The sequence below is a fragment of the Bos indicus genome, chromosome 17, assembly GCF_029378745.1.
Source record: "Bos indicus isolate NIAB-ARS_2022 breed Sahiwal x Tharparkar chromosome 17, NIAB-ARS_B.indTharparkar_mat_pri_1.0, whole genome shotgun sequence".
Taxonomy (NCBI): Eukaryota; Metazoa; Chordata; class Mammalia; order Artiodactyla; family Bovidae; genus Bos; species Bos indicus.
The window spans coordinates 54,732,461-54,758,991 of record NC_091776.1 but is presented as its reverse complement, the minus strand read 5'-3'; the positions used below and the strand labels follow the sequence as shown (position 1 = coordinate 54,758,991).

At 46.7% G+C, this 26,531-nt stretch overlaps 2 protein-coding genes across 4 annotated transcripts in view; one reads left to right on the top strand and one right to left on the bottom strand.

The window, feature by feature from the left end:
* Nucleotides 1-1,866: 1,866 nt before the first annotated feature.
* On the top strand, nucleotides 1,867-9,714 carry MYL2 (myosin light chain 2). Of its 3 annotated transcripts, XM_070769546.1 has the most exons (8): nucleotides 1,867-2,019; nucleotides 3,315-3,404; nucleotides 5,675-5,820; nucleotides 6,803-6,936; nucleotides 7,507-7,585; nucleotides 7,691-7,739; nucleotides 9,390-9,507; nucleotides 9,625-9,714. In XM_070769546.1, the coding sequence occupies exons 1-7, from the start codon at nucleotides 2,017-2,019 to the stop codon at nucleotides 9,486-9,488; spliced, it is 600 nt and encodes a 199-aa protein (XP_070625647.1). In that variant the 5' UTR covers nucleotides 1,867-2,016; the 3' UTR covers nucleotides 9,489-9,507; nucleotides 9,625-9,714. The 3 variants fall into 3 exon arrangements, with proteins under 3 accessions (XP_070625647.1, XP_070625646.1, XP_019833437.1); XM_070769545.1 differs by having other exon boundaries at nucleotides 9,390-9,714; XM_019977878.2 differs by having other exon boundaries at nucleotides 1,868-2,019; nucleotides 5,675-5,750; nucleotides 6,832-6,936; nucleotides 9,390-9,714.
* CCDC63 (coiled-coil domain containing 63) overlaps nucleotides 9,568-26,531 on the bottom strand; it is a 39,425-nt gene continuing 22,461 nt past the window's right edge. Inside the window, exons 9-12 of the mRNA XM_070769544.1 lie at nucleotides 22,737-22,811; nucleotides 18,265-18,457; nucleotides 13,570-13,773; nucleotides 9,568-11,133 (exon numbers count right to left, since the gene is read on the bottom strand). Coding sequence (XP_070625645.1) covers nucleotides 11,000-11,133; nucleotides 13,570-13,773; nucleotides 18,265-18,457; nucleotides 22,737-22,811 — 606 coding nt within the window. The 3' untranslated portion in view covers nucleotides 9,568-10,999. The remainder of the gene's footprint in view (nucleotides 11,134-13,569; nucleotides 13,774-18,264; nucleotides 18,458-22,736; nucleotides 22,812-26,531) is intronic.

The window sequence follows — 26,531 nt, the reverse complement described above, 5'->3', positions numbered from 1 at the left end:
ACAGTGTCTCCTGCCAGGAACTCCTTATTACTCCCCTCGTTTCTGGTATGAAATTCCAAGGCCAAACCATGCGATCTGCCTTGCACACCTTGCCGTTGCCTCACATTGTGCGCCTGGCTCCCTCATTCACTCAGCTCAGGTCACATGCTCCTTCTGCTCCTCAAGATTCCCAATCTGTCCTCCTCTGAGGCTCTGCTGTCCCTGGGGCCAGGAGCACTCTCCCCATCTCTGCTCAGCACTGCTGCCTGGCACTACCCTCTATTTCGTCCCTCTGTCGTATCTGTCACCACTGGAAATTCTCTGCCTTGTGCATTTGTATCTTTTCATCCATCTACCCCTTGCACCGTGTCATGAGGCATGCAGTTGTCGCTAGGCGGCTGTCTCCCCTACACTAGCCCCACGCCTGGCATGTAGCAGGGCTCCACGAGGCGGTGACCACCCACCCAACCATTGACTCTGTGGCCATACCACTGGGGTGGCTGAGGAGATGCTCTGCTTCTTAGAGGCAGATGTTCTGCTCCTTGGACTCTGAAGCCCGTCACCCACAGCCACTGAACAAGGCCACGACTTTATTCCAAGCCCTCCCTTCTCACTCCTTCGATCCCAAGGCTTCCTGCAAGGCCACAGGAGGAAAACCATCCTGAGAGAGATTAACCACCACAGTGCCTTGAGTTCTGAGAGCAAACTACCTTTCCCAAGGCCCTTTAAGAGCCTGGACTCTGGAAGCGAATGGGCCTCAGATCCACTCCCAGCTTCTGTCTGATCCAAGGCATCTCATTTTGCCTCTCAGGTCAGTTTCCTCATCTGTGAAATGGGGACACAGAAAACAAGGGGGTCTCTCCCACACAGGGTGATTAGATTTTAAACAGGAGCACAAAACATATACACGGTTCCTGGCACACAGCAGGCACTTGATGAGAGCTGTTACTTCTTCAGTCAGTTAACAGACTTGCTGAGCAGCTGCTGTGTGCTGGCCAGTCAAGAGCTTGGAGCCGAGGAGAGTGTGGTGAGGACTCACCCTCCTGAGCGGCCCACTGAGAGTGAACAAAATAAGTGAACTGCACGGTATGTTGTTGTTGTCCAGTAGCTCAGTCGTGTCTGACTCTTTGTGACACCATGGTCTGCAGCATGCCAGGCTTTAGGAAGTGGTAAATGCTGGGGAGAAACACAAAGCAGAGAAAGGGCTCTGCAGGGCAGGGGCTAAATGGCTGTTTTTAAAAAATATTTATTTGGCTGCATCAGGTTAGTTGTGGCACTCAAGATCTTCGCTGCGTCATGCAGGATCTTTCATCGCAGTACACAGACTCTCGAGTTACAGGAGCACTCGGTCTCTCTAGTTGTGTCCCACGGGCTCAGTAGTTGCTGCGAGCAGGCTTAGTTGCTCCGCAGCATGCAGAATCTTGGTTCCCTGACCAGGGATTGGACCCATGTCCCCTGCATTGCCAGGCGGATTCTTAACCACTGGACCTCCAGGGAAGTCCCTAAAGGGTTATTTTTAAAATAGCGTGCTGAGGAGGTCTCATTGAGAAGGTGAGCAAAGACCTGAAGGAGGTGAGGGAAGGAGGTTCACAGATGTCAGATGGAAAAGCATTCCTGGCAGAGGAAACCACAGGTGCGAAGGCCTGAGATGGGACCCGTGACTGATAATGTAAGAGAATTTTAAGTCTGCTCTCCCCGCCATTTTCCTCCTCAAAATTGACAAGCACAAGTGCCGACTGCCCAAGCGCTGCAGCAAGCGAGCAGCATCTCTCCCTGTGCACCAGCCGCCCAGCTCTTTAACCTTGAATGCCTTTCTGGGTCCCACGTGTCACCGGGTGGCGACTGAGCTGCCCTTACTTCAGAAGAACGGCATGGGGTGGGGAGGCCTTAGGTGGTGTCTGCCTCACCTACCACTGCCAAAAGTGGTCATGGGGTTATTTTTAAACGTGGGGAGGAAGTATTTATTGTTCCCAGGCTGAAGAGAGCTGGGCAGACTGTGGGATTCTTCTGGGGGAGCAGTGCTGTGTCCTTTCCACCATGGTGAGTACTCAGGGCCCCCGGAGGAAGTAAGTGATGCTGGGTGGCAAGGAGGGGACACCACCTACAAGCAAAGGACCAGGCGGGAAGGGGAGCACGGCAGCTCTCTGGGGCCCCAGATCCTGGAGGAAAAAGCACTGCTTGCTGCGTGCACACAGAGGAACCCCAATCAATGCCCCCGATAAGCCACAAATAACAGCAGCTCCCGGGGACTCGCAAAAACAAAATAAGAGAGTTGGCTTTTTTATGGCTTGTCTACTGACCTCTTGAGGAATCAATAACTCCCAGGGCTTGCAAAATGGGATTGAACGCTTTTAAGGATCAAATTGTAATTCTTTTCTCTTGTTCAGGCAGCTGGGGAAAAGAATCTTTTTGTTTTCACCTTTTGAACTTGCAAATTTAAAACCTCTCTCCCTGTGTTGTTTAGTTAGGTGTCCCTCTCCAGAAGCAGGAAGCCCCCAAAATCAGGATCAGTGTAAGGCTGTGGTTAGGGGCACAGACTCTAGAGTCAGTCTGCCCGAGTTCAACACTGGCTCTGCCGTTTTGTGACTGTGTGACCCTGGGTAAACGAGCCAACCTCTCTGAGCCTCGGTTGCCTCCCCGGGAAAATGGCGATGGTAATAATAGCATCCACTTGACAGAGCAGTTATCAGGACTGAATGCAATAACATATGCAGTGTTCAAGCGTTTGCTGTAACTCAAGTCAGAAGCAGGTGGGGAAATGTTAACTCACTCCCCTCTGCTCTGTTTGCATGGTGCAAGGACAGAACATTTAGAGAGGAGATGTTGCTGCCATTTGGATCAGGGGAAAATCGAGGGGGACAGAGCAGTTGGGTTTTAACACCCTGAAAATGTGTCATTTCATCTCGCATTCTTCATGGTTTAGTGAGCCTGACTTTTTTTTCGCCTCCAATCAATTCTCCTTCTGTGCATTACTGAACTTTTTTGTGAAATGCACCGGAACAAAAGCAGCCGAGTCCTGCTGGAGCTGATCCGAAAGCCTGGCCTCCATCCCTGGAGACACACCTCTACCTCCCCTAGTTTGCAAAGGAGCTGCTGCAAGGCCCACAGTCTTTTACAATCCACCAGAACCAGGCTGATTTTGAGAAGTCTTATTCCATGTCCTTTTAACTTTCCAGCACCGCCTTTTTGAGATGAGTGTCGGTACCATACCCCCATTTCACAGATGAATGGCTGAGGCTTACCCAGAGATGGAACCTGATCTAGTTTTCTAATTCCCAGCCTCTGACTCTTTTAACTGATGTTTGTTTTGTTTTGTTTTGTTTTTTACCCTCTAGTCACCTAAGAAAGCCAAGAAGAGAGCAGAGGGAGCCAATTCCAATGTGTTCTCCATGTTTGAACAGACCCAGATCCAGGAATTTAAGGAGGTGGGTGCAACTGGGTGGAGATTCCCACATGCTAGAAGGAGCCTTTCCCTCATTCCATATTCCCTGCAAGGACCTCTCAGTTATATTGTCTTTGTTTTCGTTCTGTTGTTGTTGGCCGTCCCATGCCATGTGTGGGATCTTAGTTTCCCAGCCAGGAATTGAACTCACGCCCCTTGCAGTGGAAGTGCAGAGTCTTAACCCTTGGATCAGCAAGGAAGTCCTAGCTTGTCTTTATCCTCTCCAAAACACCCCAAATTCAGTCTGAACATGTGTGTGAATGACTTAAAGAAATTAACTTTTGCTGATCATCAAAACAAAGCCTATGTCTTGTTGAAAATGTAGGAATGAATTTCGGAAATGCATGAAGAATAAAAATGACCTGACTTATATATAATTCTATGACCCAGAGATGATCAGTTAACATTTTGGTATATGCCCTGCCAGTGGTTTTTGTTATGTATGCACATATTTGTTAAACAAAGTGACCATCTTCTATGCACACTAATCTGTACCTGTTATTTTTTCTTGAGCAGTTCAGCACCAACATTTTCCATCATTTATTTAAATCACCTCCTATGGTTAGATGTTATGTTTAGAATGTTTTACTATTATAATTAACACCCTTTGCTTGTATCTCTGGTTATTTCCTTGGGGTAAATTCCTAAAAGTGGAACAGTTGGATCGAAGGAACATTTTTTTTTTTTACAAAAGGAACTAAAACCAAATACAACCACTGGTCCAAGCTGCCCTCCAGAAATCCTGTGCTTATTCTGACTCGCATCAGCCCCAAGAGGAGAAGGTGCCTTTCCTGCCACATCTCCATCAACACTGGGTGTTAACATCTCAAACATGATTTCTGCCAGTCGGAGAGATGTCTGAGAGTATTTGAGATTTTAATTTTTACCATCTTAATTGTTGACTGCTAGCTGGGTCTGAAACCCTACCCCAGTCTATGGGGATGTGCCTTCATAAGCAAACCTAAGTACCAATTATGTAAAATTAAACCACTGCTGCAGGCTCAGGATACACTGAATTAATTTTCCAGCCATCCTGATGGCTCACACTGAGTTATCCACTCTCTCACCTGGCCCTTCAGAGGAAAACACTCTAAAGCTATGCCAGAGAGGCCACAGTATTTTATATGAAAGGAGAAACCACTGGGGACTTCCAATGGGACATGAAGACTTGCCCCTTCTGTCCCCACCAGCATTCAGATCACAGGAACATCATGCCCCACGGGCTGCCAGGGAGAGAGGAATTCCTGGGATGAAATGTCACATCTGAACCTGAAATAGTTCTCTTCCCTGGAGAAGACTACATCGTCCCTGCTCCCTCCCTCTGTCCCAACTTCTGGAATGAGATCAGCTGCTGGGGGCATGACCTGGGGGTGCAAGTACTTTCAGGAACCAGTTGTTAAAAGAACTCAAGAAACGCAGATATGATACGTCATTGGTACAATACCTGGGCATTCACAAAGCTCTTGGAGTCTCCCTCAGAGCCAGCTGGAAAAGATCACTGGCTTCGTTTTACAGATAATGTGGGCTTGCAAGTTGGTGAGCAGACTCCAGTTTTTAACTCATTTTTTTTTTCAACAACAGCTTGATAAAGTTATAATTCACATACCATGTATTCACCCTTTTCAAGTAAGTGTACAATTCAGTGGTTATTTAATACAGTCACAGCATTTTGCAACCATCATCACTTATCTAATTTTAGAACATCTTCATTGCCCCCAAAAGAAACCTCATACCCATTAGCAGTCACTCCCAAGTCCCGCCTCCCCCCAGCCCCTCATAACTACTAGTCTATTTTCTGTCTCTAAGGATTTGCCTGTTCTGAATGTTTCATAGAAATGGAATCGTTCCCTATGTGGCCTTCTGTGTCTGGCTTCTTTCACTTAGTATCATGTTTCAGGGTTCAACCATGTTGTAGCATGTGTCCGAATTTCCTTTTTATCGTTGAATGACATTCCATTGTGGGGAGAGACCGCATTTGTTTATCCATTTATCAGTTTGGAGCTGTTGTGAATAGTGCCGATGTGGACGTTCACACACAGGTGTTTGTATGGGTCCATGTTCTCATTTCTCTTGGGAATACACGGGAGCATGAAATTGCTGGGTCCTGTAGTAACTCCAGATCTAATACCTAATATCCCTTGATGCTCCTTGAAAACCCCAGAATCCCACTTCCCCCAGCCCTTGGCACAATCTCTGGGGGCTCCTTCCCACAATTTCTCCTGGGCTGACCAGACAATCGCCTCCCTTTTGCAGGCCTTCACCATCATGGATCAAAACAGGGATGGCTTCATCGACAAGAATGACCTGAGGGACACCTTTGCTGCTCTGGGTACGTCACCCCGCACCACCACCCAACGCCAGCTAGGAAGGTCTTATCCCACTCCCGTGAGGGGCAGGAGGTGAGGCTCTCAAAAAGGTCAAGAGCTTGTCATTTTGAAACAGCTCAACCAAGATCGACCTTTAAGGCAAATTTCAGAGGATAGGAAAGAAGTGTTTAGTCTTTGAGTATCTTAACATATATTTTTCTTTTAAAATCATTTTTATATGTTTTTGAATACAATGGCAGTTTACAATAGAAAACTTGGAAAATTCAGAAAAGTATAAACGAGTAGACAGTGTTGACCACTAGGGCATATTCTGCTATTAACATCTGAGCCTCTAATTTTTTTCCTAGGCATCTCGTGTGCGTGCATGCTTAATAGTTAGACTCATTCTATTTTGGATTCACCTTTTAAAATTTAACATCTCGGTAGGGTGATCATGAACACCTGGAACTGTTTCAAAATATAAGTGTCCAATCTGTCATCTCCTCCTCCATTCCTACCCCCAGACCTCAGGTCCATGAACAGCTGGGCAGGTTTTGTACTGAGCAGTTATACAGAGTACTATTCGTATTTGTAGCCACTGTAGATTATTACATTTAAAACATAAGTTATCTTAATAAGGGGTGGCTTTTTCTAATTTATACAAACGTACTATATGGGCTTGTGACAGTGGCTAGGACAGGTATATCAGAATCTCCGAGGCTGTGCGGGTTAGAGCAGCTATAATTTGAAAAATTTCCCTCAAATTCTGATCTGTTTCTCCCACCTCCAAGTGAGAAGGGCTAATTTTATAATATGAGGATTTCTTATTTGAGTAAAACATTAAAACATCTGTATAAAATGTTCCAGGTCCTGAAAGCACAGATTTAAAAATAACTAAACCCTCTGTGAGTTGTTTCCAGTTGTCTGGTTATTATAAATAACACTTTTGAGAACATCTCACGTGAATCTCTGGCCCCGTCTACTGTGTCTCCGATTATTCCTAGACAAGATTCCTTGAAGTAGGATTACAAGGGCAAATGCCAGTGCCCTGACAGCTGTTTCTGTCCCAGCTCAGAATCGCTGAGTGTCTGTCTCCTGCTCTAGGGCGTGTGAACGTGAAAAATGAGGAAATTGATGAAATGCTCAAGGAGGCTCCAGGTCCCATTAACTTTACTGTGTTCCTACAGATGTTCGGGGAGAAACTTAAGGGTAAGTTCATGTGTATTTCTGTTCATCTGTGTCTGTATAGGTATATATCTGTATATGTGTGTGTGTTGGTTTGTGCACCTGTGTGTGTCTGTCTTTATGTGTCTTCATCTTTGGGCATCGATTAAAAGCACTAGGAGAACATACAGGAGCTGGCAGATGAAGGCAAGGTAACATAGGAGAGGGAGAGAATAAAAAGAGCAGTTAATAGTGCTCCAAGGTTGGCCCTCATCCAGACCTCATACCAAGCACTTTAAATGCATTATATGCATCACCTTAGTCGAGGACGTAGCTTCTCTTCTTATCCTCGTCTACAGAAGGGGAACTGAGACTCAGAGACGGAAAGTCACGTGCCTGAAGCCACACAGCTAACAAATGCTGGAGTCAGGATCCAAATCCCAGTCTTTCTAAGTCGAGATCCATGCCTGACCTTGGGTTTGCTCCAGAAATAACTGGATTCTCAGCCCACGCTTTCAAAACACCAAGGCTCGGTGCTCAGAAGTGGTGAGGCCTTTCTTCCTTACCCAAGATTCTCAGCCACCCATGGCACATCAATCCCATTTTCTGTTTCAGGAGCAGATCCCGAGGAGACCATTCTCAACGCGTTCAAAGTGTTTGACCCTGAAGGCAAAGGAGTGCTCAAGGCTGATTAGTGAGTGGGCTGTGAGTGGTGGGAGGGGGACATGGGGGTTCCTTGCTTCTCCCCACAGCCCTCCCCACAAAGCCGGGGTCAATATCTGCTTTTCTCTCTCTGCAGTATCAAGGAGATGCTGACAACGCAGGCGGAGAGGTTTTCCAAAGAGGAGGTAACGGGCCCCTTCAGACACCCTCTGTACCCCAGTTACTGGCCTCACTTACTGGCCTCACTTACTGGCCCCAGTTACTGGAGAGGGACTCCCCCTCTAGACTCTCTTACATAAAATATCCCTGACCCCACACTGAGAGAGAATCTGCTCTGGTTTACTGAGCCCTTATCTCATTTCATTCCCTCAATCACCCTGTGAGGTAGTGACTAGCACTATGGTCATTTTACAGATGGCGAAACTGAGGCTCAGGGAGGCAAAGTTACTAGCCTAAAAGGACAACACTAATGGGAAATGCCGGGTCCTAGATCCAAACCTCTGTCTGACTCCAGGTTCTGCCTTCCTCGTAACACATTGAGACGGTGACGGCATCAATTTCCTGATGGACTGAAAGTGTCATGCAGGGTGACCATGTATTGTTGTGTAGGTTGTACACCGCACAATCCTCCTGGATGCCCTTAATAATATATACTGCAGAGTATATATTCGTTGCAAGTTTTTTCCAGCAGATGGCAGTAAAGTGTCTTGCTATAATTTTCTAAAAATCAGAACACAAGACTTTCTGGCAGGTGGCAGTAATGTGCCTGGAAGAAGGGGCACTATTGTTATCAATAATTCATCAAAGGCCCTGTATGAACAAGCAACTGTCTTGTCAACATTACTAATTAATCTTAATGAATCTATTTAAAATAGTCCCTTGCGCCTTTCAGGCCTGATTCCGTGAAGTTTCACATTTTACTAAAAATTTTATTTGAATTTCCTCCTTAAAATTCAAGCAGTTGAAAGAGCCTGCCTTTAAACTCCCACTATCTGTGACTTCGGACAAGCTCCTTAACCTCACTGTGCCTCAATTTCTTCATCTGTAAAGTGGAGACAATAATAGAATCTACTTCATAGTACACATGACGATTAAATGAGTTCAAATGTATAAAGTGCTGATACATGAAAAAGGTAATATGTGTTAGCTATTATTAACCCCAAATTAAAAAAACAATAATTAGCCAATATTCTTTAAGGACTTCCTGGTGGCTCAATGGTAAAGAATCCTCCTGCCAATGCAGGAGACTCAAGTTTGATCCCTGAATCAGGAAATCCCTTGGAGAAGGAAATGGTAACCCACTCCAATATTCTTGCCTGGGAAATCCCGTAGACAGAGGAGGCTGGTGGGCTACATTCCATAGGGTTGCAAAAGAGTCGGACATGACTTAGCAACTAAACAACTAAAAAAATTTTTAATGTAGAAATCACACATTAAAAAAAAATTAAATTTCCCTCGAAGAATCAAATTCCTCAAAGAGTCTGACTCCTTGCCCACATGGCCACAATGGCTGGCCCTGAGGAGTTATAATCTCTGTAGATGGACTATGTCTCCATTTAACCACAGTCCCCAACAGGCCCATCATGCTCCCCTACATAACCTGCCCACCCCTTTGCACACACAATTGAGTTTGCAATCCCTGCTTTCCCCATTGCAGGCTGGGTACCTAGGAACATCCCTGCAGGATGGCCCTTGGGGTCAGCACCTGGGGAAGGAAGCAGGAGGGCAGGGAGGGAGATGCCCATGGCACCCCATATCCTCCAGGCCCCAGCTGCCTCTCCACGTGGGCCGCCCTCCCCCCGAAATCCTCAGTATGTCTTGCTGGTTCGTTGCAGATTGACCAGATGTTTGCCGCCTTCCCCCCTGATGTGACTGGCAACTTGGACTATAAGAACCTGGTGCACATCATCACCCACGGAGAAGAGAAGGACTAAGGGAGTGGCTTGCCTTTGGGTGGGCAGATGGGGGCATCCATGCCCTCTTCTCATTTTTCCCAGCAGTGCACCACCCCCAACCCTGGCCAGTTGGTCATGTGGCTGCCTCATTTATCCACCTCCATCTTCTTTGCAGCCTTGGTGCCCTAGAGCTACCACGTGACCACACAGCTGGCAGATGGAAATTCACCCAGAGTCCGTGTTCAAATAAAAAGGAGGTCGTGTATTTGCTCATGGTGTGTCCTTGAGTAAGGAAGACCCTTTGCTAGTTCCCATGAGGCAGTATATTAGTTAGGGATGGCCCTGCTGCTGTTATTATTGAATTTTAGTGACTCTTTACTTAAAACAGATCTTCAGGGACTTGGGACTCTGCTTGTGGTCCAGTGGGGTCACCAGCAGTTCCTGGTTCTTGTCTATCCCTTCAGCAATCCTAGTGGAAAGAGGACACCTCTCTCTCTTTCTCCCAGATCCACACAAATCCCAAAACAGGGCCTGTGCAATACGGGAACCAACCCTGAAACAGGTGCAGTACTCTGACTAACCCCCTCGCACGGGGGTTGAAATCAGCCCCTTCCAAACCTTACGTGGCCTGAGGGTGGGAAGGGCCATTCCCAACGGAAAGTCCAGATGTATTTTAGGAGGAAGGGGGAGTAGATGTCAGGTAGTCTAAGTTTTCAAGGGAACCCCAAGAATCTGGGAGCTAGCCAAAGTGAAAGATGTACTGGGAACAAAGAGCTGAAGCTGGGATCCAAGTGGCAGCTGGGGTCACCTAGAGGGAATGAGACGGTCTGGGTGGTTGGAGGAGCCAAAACTGAAGTGAGTCTTTAAGGTTCAAGAACAATAACAGAGACCCCCCCAGAGGAGAAACTCAGGGTCTGCTCCAATGACATCACTTGCTGGGAAATGGGGTTCCTTTTGAGCCAACTGAGAAGGCAAGGACTCAGGACCCCATGCCATACCATGATGACCCTTCATGATCCACACCCTGTGATGACCCATGCCCCCCTCACATCCAGAACCTGTGACCTGGGGCTCCTGCAGAGACAAGGCCAGGCCCAGGAGAGGCCCCAGCTCATGGCACTCAATGGAGTTTGTATTTCAGGACAAGACATCCTGGACACAGCTCTACAGTGACACACTCATCCATGCGCCCCTCCCACACACAGATACAGACACAGGGCCTCCACGGCTCCCGGTTCCCACCTGTGAGTCTGCTGCACCCTATGTGGTTCTAGGATGTGAAATCAGTATTTTGGCTCCCATGTGGCCCCTACACTTCACCTGGTGAGCCGTGATGGGGGGTTACCATCTCAAGGGTTCTCAAGGGCCACAGTGACCTCTCACCACTCTTGCCACCTGTGCCAGCTTTGGATCTCCACCCTCCTGCTCCTCTACCCCATCCTGGGGAGGTGCCAGCGCCCCAGTCTCTTAGTAGTGAGTGTAAAGAGGCACTGGGGTTACAGAAGACAACATTTACTCTCTCTAGTTATGTACAAATGGCCAGAGCCGCCTCAGACTGTTACCTTCTTCTTGGACTTCAGCTCGTCCCCTTTTTCAGGCATGCTGTCCCTGTTTCGAGACTCTCTTGTGGCGTAGTGGCTGAGCACCATTTGCCGAAGGCTGCTGTGGTCCAGGGGCTGCTCCACTGCACCAAAGACGGGACCCGTGTGAGGAGTTCAAAAATCAAATGCAGCACAGCAGGAGGGTGGGCTTCCTTCCCAGGGCTAGCGCCCCTTTGCCCTGTTCAAGGAACTTCAAGCCTGGTTTGGTGACGCTCCACAGCACTGGGGGTGGGAGTGTGAACATTCTCCAAGTTCAGGGAGAGGGAGGACAGGCAGGGATGTGCTGCTCAGGGATGGCCAGACAATAACTGTCTTTTTCCTCCCAGACGAGGATGTGAAGGTGAGTTGGATTTAATATCAAGGAGATAGGGCTACCACGTGCAGTTGCTCAGGATGTAGACTGCACAAAGATACCTGTTTCTGCAGGACTGAAACCCACGCCCCCCCCCCCCCCCCCCGCCACACACACACACACACACACACACACACTTGATTGCCAAGCCACGTCTATCCAGCAGGGGTGGCTTTTTCTAATTAATCTGCCTAGAGGGGCTTCCCTCTTCTAATTTATACATGCAAGCCATAGAAGCGAGTGGGCTAAGAAAACCTTTATCAATATTCCCTTGAACAGAAATGAAGATATCATCTGTATATTCCTGACCTTGTGAGGACAGTGTTATCAATGGCTGTTCTCTGACACCCTCCTCATTTAAGAACTCAAAGGGTCAAGGGAAGCTGTGCTAAGGTGGCTGACACCAGCCCTGGTTTTCACTCCTGCTAACTTTCAGTTGCCTTGAATAAGTCAAACAGATGTGTGTACACCTGTGCATCTCTGCATATGCACATATTGGCAATTCCCTCCCTCCATTCTTGGCACACCTGCACACTTGAAATGCTGCTCACAGAAGAGGGGAAACTTTTTTAAAAACCAGTTTTTCCCCTCTGGTTACTGAAATCACACAAGGTCACTGTAAAAGAAATTCTAAGCAATGACAGAATTAACTCAGAAATACAAAGTTCTCTGCAACCCACCACCCAGAAATACCCACTGCAAGTCAGCATATTCACCCTCTTCATTATTATATATATAATCAAGACACTTTCCTTCCCTTCTTCCTCCTCCTCCTTCCTTTTCTCTCTCCTCTTCTCTCTCTCTTATGTACCAGGTTGTGAAAGGCAGTCTTGTGCACTGTAGGTTTTACACAGCATCCCTGGACACTAGATGCCATATACACACGTCACGTGTGTATCATACACACATAAACATGTCAGTTCATGTCAGCCCACAGCATTCTTTTTAGTGGCTGCAGAATATTCCATCACACGCATGGGTGAACTGTAACTTATTTAACCAATCTCTAACGGGCGAGCGTTTCAGTCATTTCCAGTTCAGCTGCCCTCCTACTTCCACCTTCGACCCTTGAGTAAGTTTTTCTCTGAAGGACCAATCCCCACAATCAAGATTACAGACTCTACGCATGTATCTGAAATCCAGGGTAATTATTAGGTAAGCCCATTTCACCTGTAACCTGCCTTCACTAATCAAGGTCATTTTCTTATTGGTACAAACGTCTCGCTTGTCCTCCAGGCAACATGTAGCCTAAACAATGTGTCTGCCTGAGTTGTTTTCTAGGAGCTTGGGTTCAGCTGTGTCTAGTTCCAGCTGAGCAGGTTAACCCTGGATAGAGCCACAGTCCTTCCACTGAGCACACGTGAGTGTCGCTGGATGACATCTTGAACACACAGAGGCCCACACTTAGTTACACCTCTACAGAACCAGGATTAGGGCACCACTTTCCAATCGCCTTTCCCCACATGTTCCATGCCTCAGATCACCAGGCATCTTTATTCTTTATCCCATAATCACCAGAGCCCCTTGCTTTCTGGGAGGCGGATTTTGGAGATTTGTCTCCCCATCTCCTCTCCTTGGCTTTGCGGACTTGCGAATGAAGCACCCTCTCTCTGCTGACCCTCCGTGTCTTGGCCTGGCTTGCTGCGCACAGCAAAAATGCAACCTGGCTCAGGAACATAACCACTCCTCAACCTTCCCGAACATGTTGCCAAATTGCCCACCAAACACCATGTGGGGCCAGAATTTACCCCCACCTCCAGAGAGAAGGGCTAGTTCCCTCAACCCCCACAAACCGCAGTACCACCAGCTTCTGCTTCCAAAAGTAAAGAAGATCCATGTGCCTGCGCCCGCAGGGCTACAGTTTATCTCTGGTGTGAACCAAGCCTCAGCTGCTTCAATCATGGGATAGGGGGACACAGATGGGGTTGGGGAAAGGAGATCACAGGTGGAGCGAGACTCAAGAGCATACGGTGAGGGTAGGAAATGGCATCAGGGAATCTCATCTGCTCATAACTTGCCATCTTGGAAATTTTGGCTACTTTAAGGTTCATGAAATGGTCACAGAGTAGTTGTAATTTTTTAAAGTATCCGAGATAACTAAACTTCAGAATCTGTGGCTTTGTCATCATGCTGTAGAAAGAAAACTCCAGGTAAGAAGAGAACTCACCTTCATCCAACTTGTCGCTAAAGGGGTCAGCCCCCAACACTGGAGGGATGACCTTGATGGGTTCTGCAGGCTTGAGGAGGGCGGAGCCGCCCCAGAAGGGGTTGAGGAAGGATGGCTGGACCTCCGCCTCTGCTACTTCCATTTCCATAAGCCGCTTGTAGGATTCTAACACCAGCAAGTCATTGGTCTTCTTCTCAATGATGGCTGGAAAAAAGGTGTAACCAAGAAGTTTGCCAGAGACCTGGGTCCTAGGGGAACTAGAGGTAGCGCTCCCTGCTGGAGAGGAAGAGAAGTAACAGGACGGGGGCAGGTGATGAATGCCTATAAGGACAAGGGCTTTCTCTTGGGTTACATCATTCATTCCCTAGAGAGCGCAATTTGGTTCTTGAGAGGCAAAACCAATCTGACTCTTTGATGTATAAGGCACGATGTACATAAAAAACATGAACAGTTATATGGTATATCAACTGTATGAAAATTCCATAAGGAAGAGCAGGCTCCATAGCGGACAATAATAAAAAGAAGGTTGAGGAACTTTTTTTTAACCCTAAAAATTGGGAGCCGTGGGCAAACTCTGCCTTAAACTACTGATCTTTTCCTCAGGGCTCTGAGTTTGGGGGAGCTGTCCTTCCCACTGTGTTTCACAGCCCCATGGAGTCATCAGAATAATTCATTCATTCATTCATTCATTCATTCCACAAATGATTATTGGATGCTTATCAGACCAGGCACGGTGCCTGAGACGCCACGAGGCATGGAGGGAACACAATGACCATAAACAATAACAGAGATGCAAACCCTGATGAAGCTCATGAGCTTCAGTGTGAATGGGAAGAAGGAGAGAAGGGCAAGTCAGCAAGTAAACACACACACTCCTCACTATCCAGATGCTTGTCATCTGAATTCAGTAACTATTGGGTTTAAGGGTTGTTTTTTTTTTTTTAATTTTCATATAACGCATACTGTTTCTCTTCTCTCTGAAAATCAGGGACCAAAAAGATTCACATCTGAAACTTGCTATTGGTTCTCAAGAACCTCCTCAATTCACACAATGAGAATTACCTGTATATAGAGACAAACTAGGCAAGGATTAAGTAATAGAATTGCTATGAGATTGAGTACCAGACCACCTGACCTGACTCATGAGAAATCTGTATGCAGGTCAGGAAGCAACAGTTAGAACTGACATGAAACAACAAACTGGTTCCAAATAAGGAAAGGAGTACATCAAGGCTGCTTATTTATTGTCACTCTGCTTATTTAACTTATATGCAGAGTACATCATGAGAAACACTGGGCTGGAAGAAGCACAAGCTGAAATCAAAATTGCCAGGAGAAATATCAGTAACCTCAGATATGCAGGTGACACCACCTTATGGCAGAAAGCGAAGAACTAAAGAGCCTCTTGATGAAAGTGAAAGAGGAGAGTGAAACAGTTGGCTTAAAACTCAACATTCAGAAAACTAAGATCATGGCATCTGGTCCCATCACTTCATGGCAAATAGATGGGGAAACAATGGAAACAGTGACAGACTATTGTGGGGGCTCCAAAATCACTGCAGATGGTGATTGCAACCACGAAATTAAAAGATGCTTGCTCCTTGGAAGAAAAGCTATGACCAACCTAGACAGCATATTAAGAAGCAGAGACATCACTTTGCCAACAAAGGTCCATCTAGTCAAGGCTATGGTTTTTCCAGTAGTCATGTATGGATGTGAGAGCTGGACTATAAAGAAAACTGAGCACCATAATTGATGCCTTTGAGCTGTGGTATTGGAGAAGACTCTTGAGAGTCCCTTGGACAGCCAGGAGATCCAACCAGTCCATCCTACAGGAAATCAGTACTGAATATTCATTAGAAGGACTGATGCTGAAGTTGAAACTCCAATACTTTGGCCACCTGATGGGAAAAGGTGACTCATGTGAAAAGGCCCTGATGCTGGGAAAGACTGAAGGCAGGAGGAGACGGGGACGACAGAGGATGAGATGACTGGATGGCATCACCGATTCAATGGATATGAGTTTGGGTAAACTCCAGGAGTAGGCAATGGACAGGGAGGCCTGGTGTGCTGCAGTCCATGGGGTCGCAAAGAGTCAGACACAACTGAGTGACTGAACGTAACTGATGAGAGTGAATAACAGTGGGTACAGCAGGACCAGCCTCAGATGGAGCAGCAGAGAGGGGCCTTGCTGGAGAGAGGACATTTAACCTGAGATCTGAGAATGAGGAACTGGGTGTGGGATAAGTATCCTAGGAACAGCCCATGCAAAGGCCCTGAGGTAGAATTAGTTGGGGGAGAGATTTGGAAATACAGAGAGGAGAACAGTGTGGCCACAGGAGGTGAGCAAAGAGGAAGAGCAGGACAAGAGATGATGAAAAATGTAAGCAAGGGGACTTCCCTGTGGTCCACTGGTTAAGAACCCACCTGCCAATGCAGCGGACACCAGTTCGATCCCTGGTCCAGGAAGATCCCACATGCCTGGGGCAACTCAGCCTGTACACCACAACTACTGGGTCTGAACACCCTAGAGCCTGGGCCCCACAATAAGAGGAGCCATTGCAATGAGAAGCCCGTGAACTGCAATTAGAGTAGCTCCCTGCTCACCACAAGAGGAAGCCTGCACACAGCAGTGAAGACCCAGGGCAACCAAAAATCAATAGTAAGTAAAAAATTTTTTTAAAAATGTAAGCAGGGGCCAGGCTATAAAGAAGTTGATAGGCTGTGGGTAAGAAAGAGTTAATACAGCAAAGTCTGACTTCTCTCCTTCGAAAAGGTTGCTTAGCAGTTTGGTCCTTGGACAGTATCAGGGAACTTGGATTTCAGGAAGGTCCCCACCACCATTAACTGTTAAGAGAGGCTCATCATGCCTTTGTTGTTGTTCAGTCGCTCAGTCGTGTCGGACTCTTTGCGACCCCGCGGACTGAATCACGCCAGGCTTCCCTGTCCTTCACTATCTCCCAGAGTCTGCTCAAACTCATGTCCACTGGGTCAGTGATGCCAGCATGCTTAATCCGTCTATTAAAAAATGTAGCTTATGCTATAAATACTTGCTGTTCTTTCTGGGGTCTGGAACTGGGGTATGTGCCAGGCTGGAGGTGCCTGTATGATCGGCCTCCCCGCCGCCCCCCACCCCCCCGCCAAGCGATGAGTAGCCAATGAGCTTCCCTGGTTGACACCATTTCACTTGTGTTGTCACAACTCATGGCTGGTGGGGATTAAGCACATCCTGGGAGACGACCCTTGGAAGCTTGCTCTTGATTTCCTCCATGCTTTCCCCCAAGCTCCTTTTTCCTTTACTGATTTTGCTTTGTACCTTGTGGCTGTAATAAATCATAGCCATGAAAATATGACTAAAGGCTGAATCCAGGAGCCCTCCTAGTGAATACCTGAAACTGACGGGAGGGAGGCGTCTTGGGAACCTCCCAAACACAGATGGTATTAAGAACCTTCGATTCTATTCTAAGAGCGGTGGAAGTCATTCATTCTAAACTGGCATGATCTCTGTGGGTGCATCTCCCTCTCTCTCCTGATCTCAAGGCCTAGAAATGTGTATTACAGTTAATAGGCATTTGCTACATGCCAGGCACTGCTCTGAGCACTTTATTTCTTTCTTCCCAATTTGAATGCTTTTCATTTCCTTTTATTGCCTTACTGCATTATCGAGGACCACCAACATAATACTGAATAGGAGTTGTGAGAGCAGACATCCTTGCCTTGTTCCTGATCTTAGAAGAAAAACATCCAGTTTTTTTTTTTTTTTTCACCACTAACTATGAGGTTAGCTGCAGGTGTTTCTGGAGATGCCTTTTATCAGGTAGGGAACTTCCCTTCTAGTTCTAGTTTGTTGAGAGTTTTCTTATTATGAATGGATATTGAATTTTGTCAAATACTTCATTCTGTATCTATTCACATGATCATGTAACTATGTCTCTAAGAACTACTTATTTATTTAACCTTCCCAACATTTTTTAGATGAAAAAACTGAGGCACAGAGAGGTTCAGAAGATTTCCCAGATAATTCCCTGATGGTCCAGTGGTTAAGCATCTGCTTTCCAACACAGGGGATGCAGGTTTGATGCCTGTTCAGGGAACCAGGATCCCACATGCCACGGGGCAACTAAATGCTACAACAAAGATCCCAATTGCCGTAACTAAGACCCAATGCGGAGAAGGCAATGGCAACCCACTCCAATACTCTTGCCTGGAAAATCCCATGGGTGGAGGAGCCTGGTGGGCTGCAGTCCATGGGGTCGCTAAGAGTTGGATACAACTGAGCAACTTCACTTTAACGCATCGGAGAAGGAAATGGCAACCCACTCCAGTGTTCTTGCCTGGAGAATCCCCGGGACGGGGGAGCCTGGTGGGCTACCGTCTATGGGGTCGCACAGAGTCGGACACCATTGAAGCGACTTAGCAGCAACAGCAGCAAAACCCAATGCAGCCAATAAAGAAATATGAAACACACACACAGACTCAAAAATCCATGTTTAAAAAAAAAAAACAACAGTTGCCAAAAGTCATACAGCTAGTAAAAGTAGAACCACGATTTGAACTCAAGCAGGTTGGCTTTAGTGCCAAGGCTTTAGTGCCAGGCTTCACCACCAGGCTCACTACCTCCAAAAGAACAAGTCCTTGTGCCTGCTCATAGAAATCTCTGGAAATGGTTGCTAAGAGTTAGTGGGCTTGACTCACCAAAGTACTGCGGGAGGTTGATATCCGTGACTTTCCCCGTCTCCCCTAACTGCACCAGGATCTTGGTGGCATCACAATTTATCTTCTTAAACAGGTTCTCCACTGAGTTCTTGAGATACTCCAAGGTCTTGGTGATCTCCCTGTAGTCGTTCTCGTACATGTCTGCCTCCTCCGTGGTCTTCTTCAGTTTCTCCTATGGCAGACCCCCAGTTCCCATCCAGGTCATCCAGGTGGCCACTCTGGCTGGGCTCAGCCCTCATATGTGAGAGTCTGAAACAGGGTCTCCAAACTGCAGGTTTGCAAACCTCTAAGGGGCTTCCCTGGTGGCTCAGACAGTAAAGAATCCACCTGCAGTGCAGGAGATCCAGGTTCGGCCCCTGGGTTGGGAAGATCCCCTGGAAAAGGAAATGGCAACCCACTCCAGTATTCTTGCCTGGAGAATCCCCATGGACAGAGGAGCCTGGCTGGCTACAGTCCATGGAGTCTCAAAGAATCAAACACGACTTAGAGACTGAACTGAACTGAACTGAGCGACTAACACTTTTCATACAAGGGGTTGCAAGAACAATTTAATGGGCCTCAATCCACATTTTTTAAGTGAAATAAAATAGATCAGAAAATAAAGAAAGACAGGAGAAGATGCTAGTATGCACTGGAAGTAGAGAGGATAGATATTATTTAATGTAAAGATTTGTTTCACTTACATATGTGTATGTGTGTGTCTGCATGTCTACTGGATTGCAGCATTTTTTAAAAGCTGTTGACTCATTTTTTAAAAATGAAGGCCCACGGGAAGAAATATATTTACATTGCAGTCCAATACATTCACACACTGTTGTTCAGTCGCTAAGTTGTGTCCAACTCTTTGTGACCCCATAGACTGGAGCATGCCAGGCTTCCCTGTCCTCCACTGTCTCTCAGAGTTTGCCCAAGTTCATGTGCATTGAATCAGTGATGCCATTCAACTGTCTCATCCTCTGCCGCCTTCTCCTTTTGCCTCCAATTTTACATGTGTGTTGCTGCTGCTAAGTCACGTCAGTCGTATCCGACTCTGTGCGACCCCATAGATGGCAGCCCACCAGGCTCCCGTCCCTGGGATTCTCCAGGCAAGAACACTGGAGTGGGTTGCCATTTCCTTACATGTGTGTATTTATATACATTTATCTAATCAAATGAAATTAAAGTTTCACAAATCAATATTCTTATTGTGTGTTCTAATATTTTCCATTCTGTCTGTTCTATTCCGTCTTGTTATCTTTAAATGCTGTGGCAATCCAACAAACCGATTTCACCATTCAGTTTAAACCACATTACTAGAGACCAGCGGTTCTCAAAGTGGCGTCCCAGGACAAGCAGCAGCAGCTCCATCAGGGAACTTGTCAGAAATGCAGGTTCCTGGGCTCCAGTCCAGACCAACTCAATCAGAGGCTCTAGGTGTAGGCTCAGCAATCTGTGTTTAATGAACCTCCAGATGGTCCTGGACACATGGTAAAGTTCGAGAACCTCTGTGAGTCCACTGATCACAATTTCAGTTTCACATTGGTATCACCTGGGAGCATTAAAACATTGGCTGCCCAGACCCCAGCCTCAGACATTCAGACATCCTGGTCTGGAGTGCCGCCTCGGCACTGGGAACTTTAAAGCCTCAAAGGTGATTCTGACTGGCAGCCCAGACTTGAGAATCGCTGCTCTAGGGTAAGTGCTTTGACGGCTTCCCACCTCTCTCCCTGGTTCTCAGCTTGCAAAGGTGAACTGGGCCCTGGAAGGATCAGCCTTGTCCCTACTAGGTCCATATGGACCATTCCAAACAAGGATCCCAGAGGGCCCTACCCACACTCCCATTTCCAGGTGAGGGAACTGAGGTTCTGAGGCAAGGGAGAAGGAAGCCGTGATTTGAACTGTCCCTCAACCACCACACCGGGCAGCTTCCTCTGTCCCAGCCACTGGAATATTCAGTTCCCAGGGCTGAATTTCCTCAGATGTCAGCCAGAGCCCCTCCTCTCATTCTAAAGGTGCAGTAAAAGATCACATGGTTAAAAACGCTTTTTAACAGCCTGATGTGATGTTGATAACACATGTATGTGTGTGCATGCTCAGTCACGCCCAACTCTCTGTGACCCTCTAGATTGTAGCCCACCAGGCTCCTCTGTCTATGGAATTTTCCAGGCAAGAATACTGGAGTAGACTGCCATTTCCTCCTCCAGGGTATCTTCCCGACCCAGGCATCGCGAACCCTCATCTCTTGTGACTCCTGCATTGGCAGGCAGATTCTTAACTGCTATGTCACCTGGAAGGCTTGGTAACACATGTCCGGCACCTAAAATGTTCCGAGCACTTTACACACACCTTCTTAACTAATCCTCACAATTGCCCCAGTTTCCAGATGAGGAATACTGAAGTCAGAGAAGATAAGTGAACTTGTGCTTACGTCATTTGTGTTGAGTTGTCTAAGAACCTGACCTTGGGCTCTTTATTTAAGCAATTATTTAGTAACAAGATGATGGTGACTTGAGGCTTTATTGACTCACAGGATAAACAACAATAATAATAGTTATGTTTATAGTTCTCTGCCCTGCAGTATGCCAGGCATGTACATGCAGGATTTTATTCAATCTTCACAGCCCTACAAAGTGAGTACAATTATTATTCCCATTTCACAGGTGACAAAACTGAGGTTCAGAGAGGTTAAGTCAACTTTCTCCAAGTACTAACATCAGGAAGTAACTCTTCTGGGAATCATACCCACGCCTTTGTTCCCAGGACCTGGTTGCTTAATTTCTATGCTAAACCTCCGGTGAAAGGACTGATTCCACCACTTCTCTCAGAGGGGACAATGAATGGAAGGTGAGTAGAAAAGGTTCCAAGAGTAAAGGAGATGGGCGTGATCTTTAGTAGGGGGTAAGAAAAGTGGTTCTAAGTGAGCCCATTGCTATTAAAACAAATTCTTTTGCTAAGAGTATTTGCATTTGAAAAGAGGCTCCAGGAAAGCCCAATGAACAAAGAGTTACTGGAGGACTTCAGACAGAGGTTGGGCGATGCTTGGGGTTGTCTGATCAGCCTCTCCAAGCTGTATCCCCCATTAGGCCTTCAAAACCCCACGATGCAGAGCAGCAACAGTCCCAACCCCAAGGAAGCATGTGAACACTGAGTGGCCAAGAGTCAAGGATGTGTGGGATGCCAAGTATGTGTCCAACTTGAGGGGGGTCTCCTTGAACTTGGGCCCTGCCTGAAAGTCTACTTTCCCCATTCCCGAATCCTGGGAGAAGTTGCTGAGCCTGAGAGGTGCTTTGCTGCCCTCCAGTGGTGCATTAGAGAATGGCAGGGCCGTCCCTGTTCACCACCTGCAATGCCAAGAACAGAAATCAGCTACAGAAAAAGGAAGGGAAATGACCCGTGAGCATAGTTCCTGGGACAGGAACTATTGGATTAGAACAGGGCTTTGCAATCAAACTCTGTGGTTCATATCTTTCTCAGACACTTGCTATCCATTCTCCCCTTATACCTTAATAACAAAATGGTTATCATTTCAGTGTAGCAATGTGCCAACTAAAAGCTGTATTTCCAACCATCCTTTGAAATAGGAATGGCCAGTAAGACACAGATACAGATGCTATTGACTGAAAATTCAAGGAAAGAATTTTTAAGCTGACTAAATCAATTAGCAAGGCCTTTTTTGCCCTCCCTACTTTCTTTCTGCTTGGAATGTATATGTGATGGCTGGACCATAATACAACCATGAGGCATCGTTGGGAATGTAAGCCACACACTAAAGATGGCCAAACTGGAAGGAGAAGCCTGATTTACTGATAACATCATGACCGGCCCTAAAGTGCTAATCTCCAGATTTACATTTTAACAAAGTAAATAAACTTCTATTGCACAGACAGTTATTTTGGGTCCCTATTATTAGCAGCTGAATGCAATGCAAAGCTCATACAGTATTGCAACTCCATGATGATGGGGATTGCTTCTCTGAACCTCAGTTTCCTCATCTGTAAAATAGATCATATCACCTACTTCATAGTGTTGTTGTGAGGATTAAATGAGATAGTGCAAGCCAAGCCCTTAGCCCAGTGTCTTGTGCATAGTAATTGCTCAGGAAATGCTCGTAATTACTATTATTGATTGAGAACAGGCCACAGCTAGGACAAGGGAGAGAGAGAAGTAAAGACAGAGGCAGAGATCTGTTTGGAACTCAGGGATGAAATTACCGGCACAAGGGCCTGGGATAGGCTTCCTGATGTGGGAGAGTCTTTAAAATGGAAAAAGCAAGCCTTTGTCTTTTTTAGGAACAAAAGTTTGCAGCAACATCTGCAGCAGAGGCTGCCTGTGACAAGGGGTCATAACATGTCAAGACATGACTCAGGCCAGTAGTCACAGGACAGACATCTTACTGCTACTGAGAATCAACTGACAGGCCATCAGACAGACAACAGAGACTCCCAAGCCCTCCCTCCCCAGGCTGGTCTTACCTCCAGCTCTCTCAGGATGGAGTAGCTGTCATCATGGGATGATTTCTGCTGGGATCGCAAGCGCAAGATCTCATTCTGCTCAGGAGAGAACCAGACCATAAGGAAAAGTGGAGTCCCCCTTCCTAGCACACCTCAAAATGAGCCAGTGCCTTGAAGAGTTCATGAGGACTTATTTTATTTTTTAAAAAATATCTAGAATATATTTTAATTTATTTTTAATTGGAGGATAATTGCTTTACAATGCTGTGTTTATTTCTGCTGTACACAATGTGAATCACCTATAAGTACATATATATCCCCTCCCTAGAGAGGATTTCGGAGAAGGCAATGGCACCCCACTCCAGTACTCTTGCCTGGAAAATCCCATGGACGGAGGGCCTGGTGGGCTGTAGTCCATGGGGTCGAGAAGAGTCGGACATGACTGAGCGACTTCACTTTCACTTTTCACTTTCATGCATTGGAGAAGGAAATGGCAACCCAATCCAGTGTTCTTGCCTGGAGAATCCCAGGGACAGGGGAGCCTGGTGGGCCGCCGTCTATGGGGTCGCACAGAGTCGGACACGACTGAAGCGACTTAGCAGCAGCAGCAGTGAGGATTTAAATTATCCATTTCAAGAAACCCCAGAACCCCTGGACCCCTCTTAGGTCGATGGAAGTTTTCTGATGCTTTTTAAATTAAAAGGAGGATGAGGGCATGAGTGGGTGGGTGCTTCTTCCTTTCTGGAGAATTGCCCCTATAATCAATAGGATTTGCTGCCATGGTGGCAATGTTCTATCTGCACTGTCCAGTACCGCAGCCATTAGCCACGCACAGGCACAGAGCTCTTACAATGTGGCTAGGACCAATGAGGAACTTATTTTTGGATTTAATTTAAATTGATTTAAACTAAAATCTCCCATGTTGGTGGCTACGGTAATGGACAGACAGCTCCAGAGCAGGGGTTCTACAACTCTACCGTGAATCAGAATCACCTAGGGGTTTGTGAAAACAGATATCTGGGCTCCACACCAGAGCTTCTGATTAAGTATGTCTGAGTGAGGTCCTGTGCTGTGCTATGCCTAGTCGCTCAGTCATGTCCAATTCTTTGCAACCCCATGGACTATAGCCTGCCGGGCTCCTCCATCCATGGGGATCCTCCAAGCAAGAATACTGGAGTGGGTTGCCATCCCCTCTTACAGCAGATCTTCCCAACCCAGGGATTGAACCCAGGTCTCCCGCATTGTAGATGGATTCTTTACTGTCTGAGCCACCAGGGAAGCCCAAGAATATGGAGCTTATCTCTTCTTCAGGGGAACTTCCTGACCCAGGAAGTTCCTGGGTCTGAGCCACCTACTGTCTGAGCCACCAGGGAAGCCCAAGAATATGGAGCTTATCTCTTCTTCAGGGGAACTTCCTGACCCAGGAATCAAACTGAGATCTCCTGCATTGCAGGTAGATTCTTTACCAGCTGAGCTACCTGGGAAGCCTGGGTGAGGCCCTAGAATGCACATTTCTCGCAGGTTCCCAGGAGATGCTGCCACAGTGGTGGCCCAGGGGCCAGATCTGAGAACTCCAGGGCTAGAACAGTGTATCCAAATGTAAAAGGCATGCACTCTTTGATGGGGCAATACCATTTCCAGGAATCTGTCCCAAGAAAATAGTAGGACATGTGGGCAAAGGTGGCCACTCAAGGCTATCCCTTGAGTTATTATTCATTATCTCCATTAGGAACAACCTGAATGTCTACTGGTTGTTGATTGGTTAAGTAAATAATGGTACATTTATATCATGCAGGGAAAGGGTCTCAAATTAAAATACAATTTAAATGCATATTCCAGGGTTATTTTCAGAGAATCTAGGTTTGTAGGTATGAGACAGGGCCTGAGGAATCTTCTTTTTTAAGAAGCATCTTGTGATATTATTACTACAGAGCATCTAGGGAGCATATAGGGGCTCCAGAAGCCACTATAAAGAACATAGGAATAAAAAGGTTTTTAAAATTATGTAAATTTACTTAAAATACCAGGGGAGAGAACCATAGATGATATTGGGTAAAACTGTTGGAGAAAAAAAGTTTATAAAACAGCAAACTATTTTGTTCGCTGCTACATTACCAGTGTCCTTCAAAAACCTTCCCTGCGATACTGGAGATGGCCACCAGAGGGAAGTGGCGAAGCGCCCAAATGGGAGGTGGCACACTCAGGCCACCTGGGCTCCTCTTGCTTGAGACTGGTCTGGTCTCTTCAGAGCAAATGAGACCCCAGCTCCTCTCAGCAAAGGAGGGAGACTATGGTCTGACCAGTTTATAGGGGCAGTGCACTCAGCTTCCTGTGAGAATGTGGGCTGGAGTTGTCAGATCTGATTTTTCTAGAGAAACCAGAAATCCACATTTTCATGTGGAATATCCTGACTTTTAAATGTTGGCAACTCACTAATTTTAAAATTTGGGTATGAAGGAGGCCAAGCAACAGAACAATGAAGGCTGTATTCATCAGTTTATGACCTCTGACTCCAGCCCTCTAGGTAAGAGTGAAGTCAGATGTTAGAATCCTAAATGTTTTTGACTTAAATCTGAACCCTACTTTGGGCAGAGGTGCCACAAGAGGGCAGAGATAAGGTCTCAAACACCCCCTCCAGTAACCCATCTCACCTCCACCCCCTTCATCCAGAACCACTCCATGTCATCTGTTTTATATACTCATGTTTCCCCATACCCTAGTTTAGAGAAAAACTTCGGTAGCTTTTAAGGAAAGCTTGGAAGCTACTACTCCAGTCCGAATATGTCATTCTACAGGTGGGGAAACTGAGGCCCGGAGAAGGCGGGAGTTTGGCCATCTTTCCTCAGACACACTTGTCCTCACAACAGAGACAGGCTGTGTGGCTGAAGAAGAAAGGAGAGTGCCCTCAAGGTGACTGGGAAGGTCAAGGTCAGTTGCTGCTGCCTCCCACTGTGTGCAGGGCAGTCCTGGGCTTTGGGAATGGACAGGGCACCCACGAGGGCGCCTGTCCTCTGGAAGACAGGCCTCCTCTCCCCTTAGCTCTCTGGGCCACCCAGCCAAAGGAGGACCCCAGCTGGACAGTGGAAGGAGAATGAGATTGGGGGTACTTGCCCACCCTCCTGGCAGGTCATTCGTTTGGCTACCGGCCACCAGGAAAGACACACAGACAGCCTTCTCCACATACCTGCCTCCTGGTTCCAGAAACTGCTCCCTCACCTCACCCATTCTGGAGCTCAGCTATGCGATTCTGCACATTCCCTCTTTAATTTCTTTAGACCTTTGTAAATAGTCTCTTTTTTAAAAGCTCACCTCTCTTTACCCATTTTGGGCATGCCATCTGTTTCCTGTGACAGCCCACCTCCGTTTCCACGTGTCAGCTGTACTATTATTATCTATCATTATTACTATCTATTAGAAGCTTTCTTTAAATTGACCAAATTTTGTGTAGTTTGTTTATCACTATTTGTTTACTGTTATTTTTACTACCTGGGCTACCCAGGTGGTGCAGTGGTAAAGAATCCACCTACGAATGCAGGAGACTCAAGAGGGGCAGGTTCGATCCCTGGATCAGGAAGATCCCCTTGCCTGAAGAATCCTATGGACAGAGGAGCCTGGTGGGCTACAATCCACGGGGTCACAAAGAGTTGGACATGACTGAGTAACTGAGCATGCACAGATATTACTACTACTTACCACCCTCAGGAATCCTCTCTATAGAATCACAATGCTCTGCAAGCTGTTCTTTCTAATCCTCATTAAAATTAAATTCATCACTGATTTTGAAAAAATTAAAATGTTTTCCCCTGTCTTCTAGCT

What these genes read in the sequence shown, in the direction of transcription:
- MYL2 (XM_070769546.1), top strand. An exon ending in GTTCGGGGAGAAACTTAAGG is followed by an intron (nt 6,937 to 7,506) that starts GTAAGTTCATGT and finishes TTTCTGTTTCAG; the next exon opens with GAGCAGATCCCGAGGAGACC. An exon ending in AGAGGTTTTCCAAAGAGGAG is followed by an intron (nt 7,740 to 9,389) that starts GTAACGGGCCCC and finishes GGTTCGTTGCAG; the next exon opens with ATTGACCAGATGTTTGCCGC.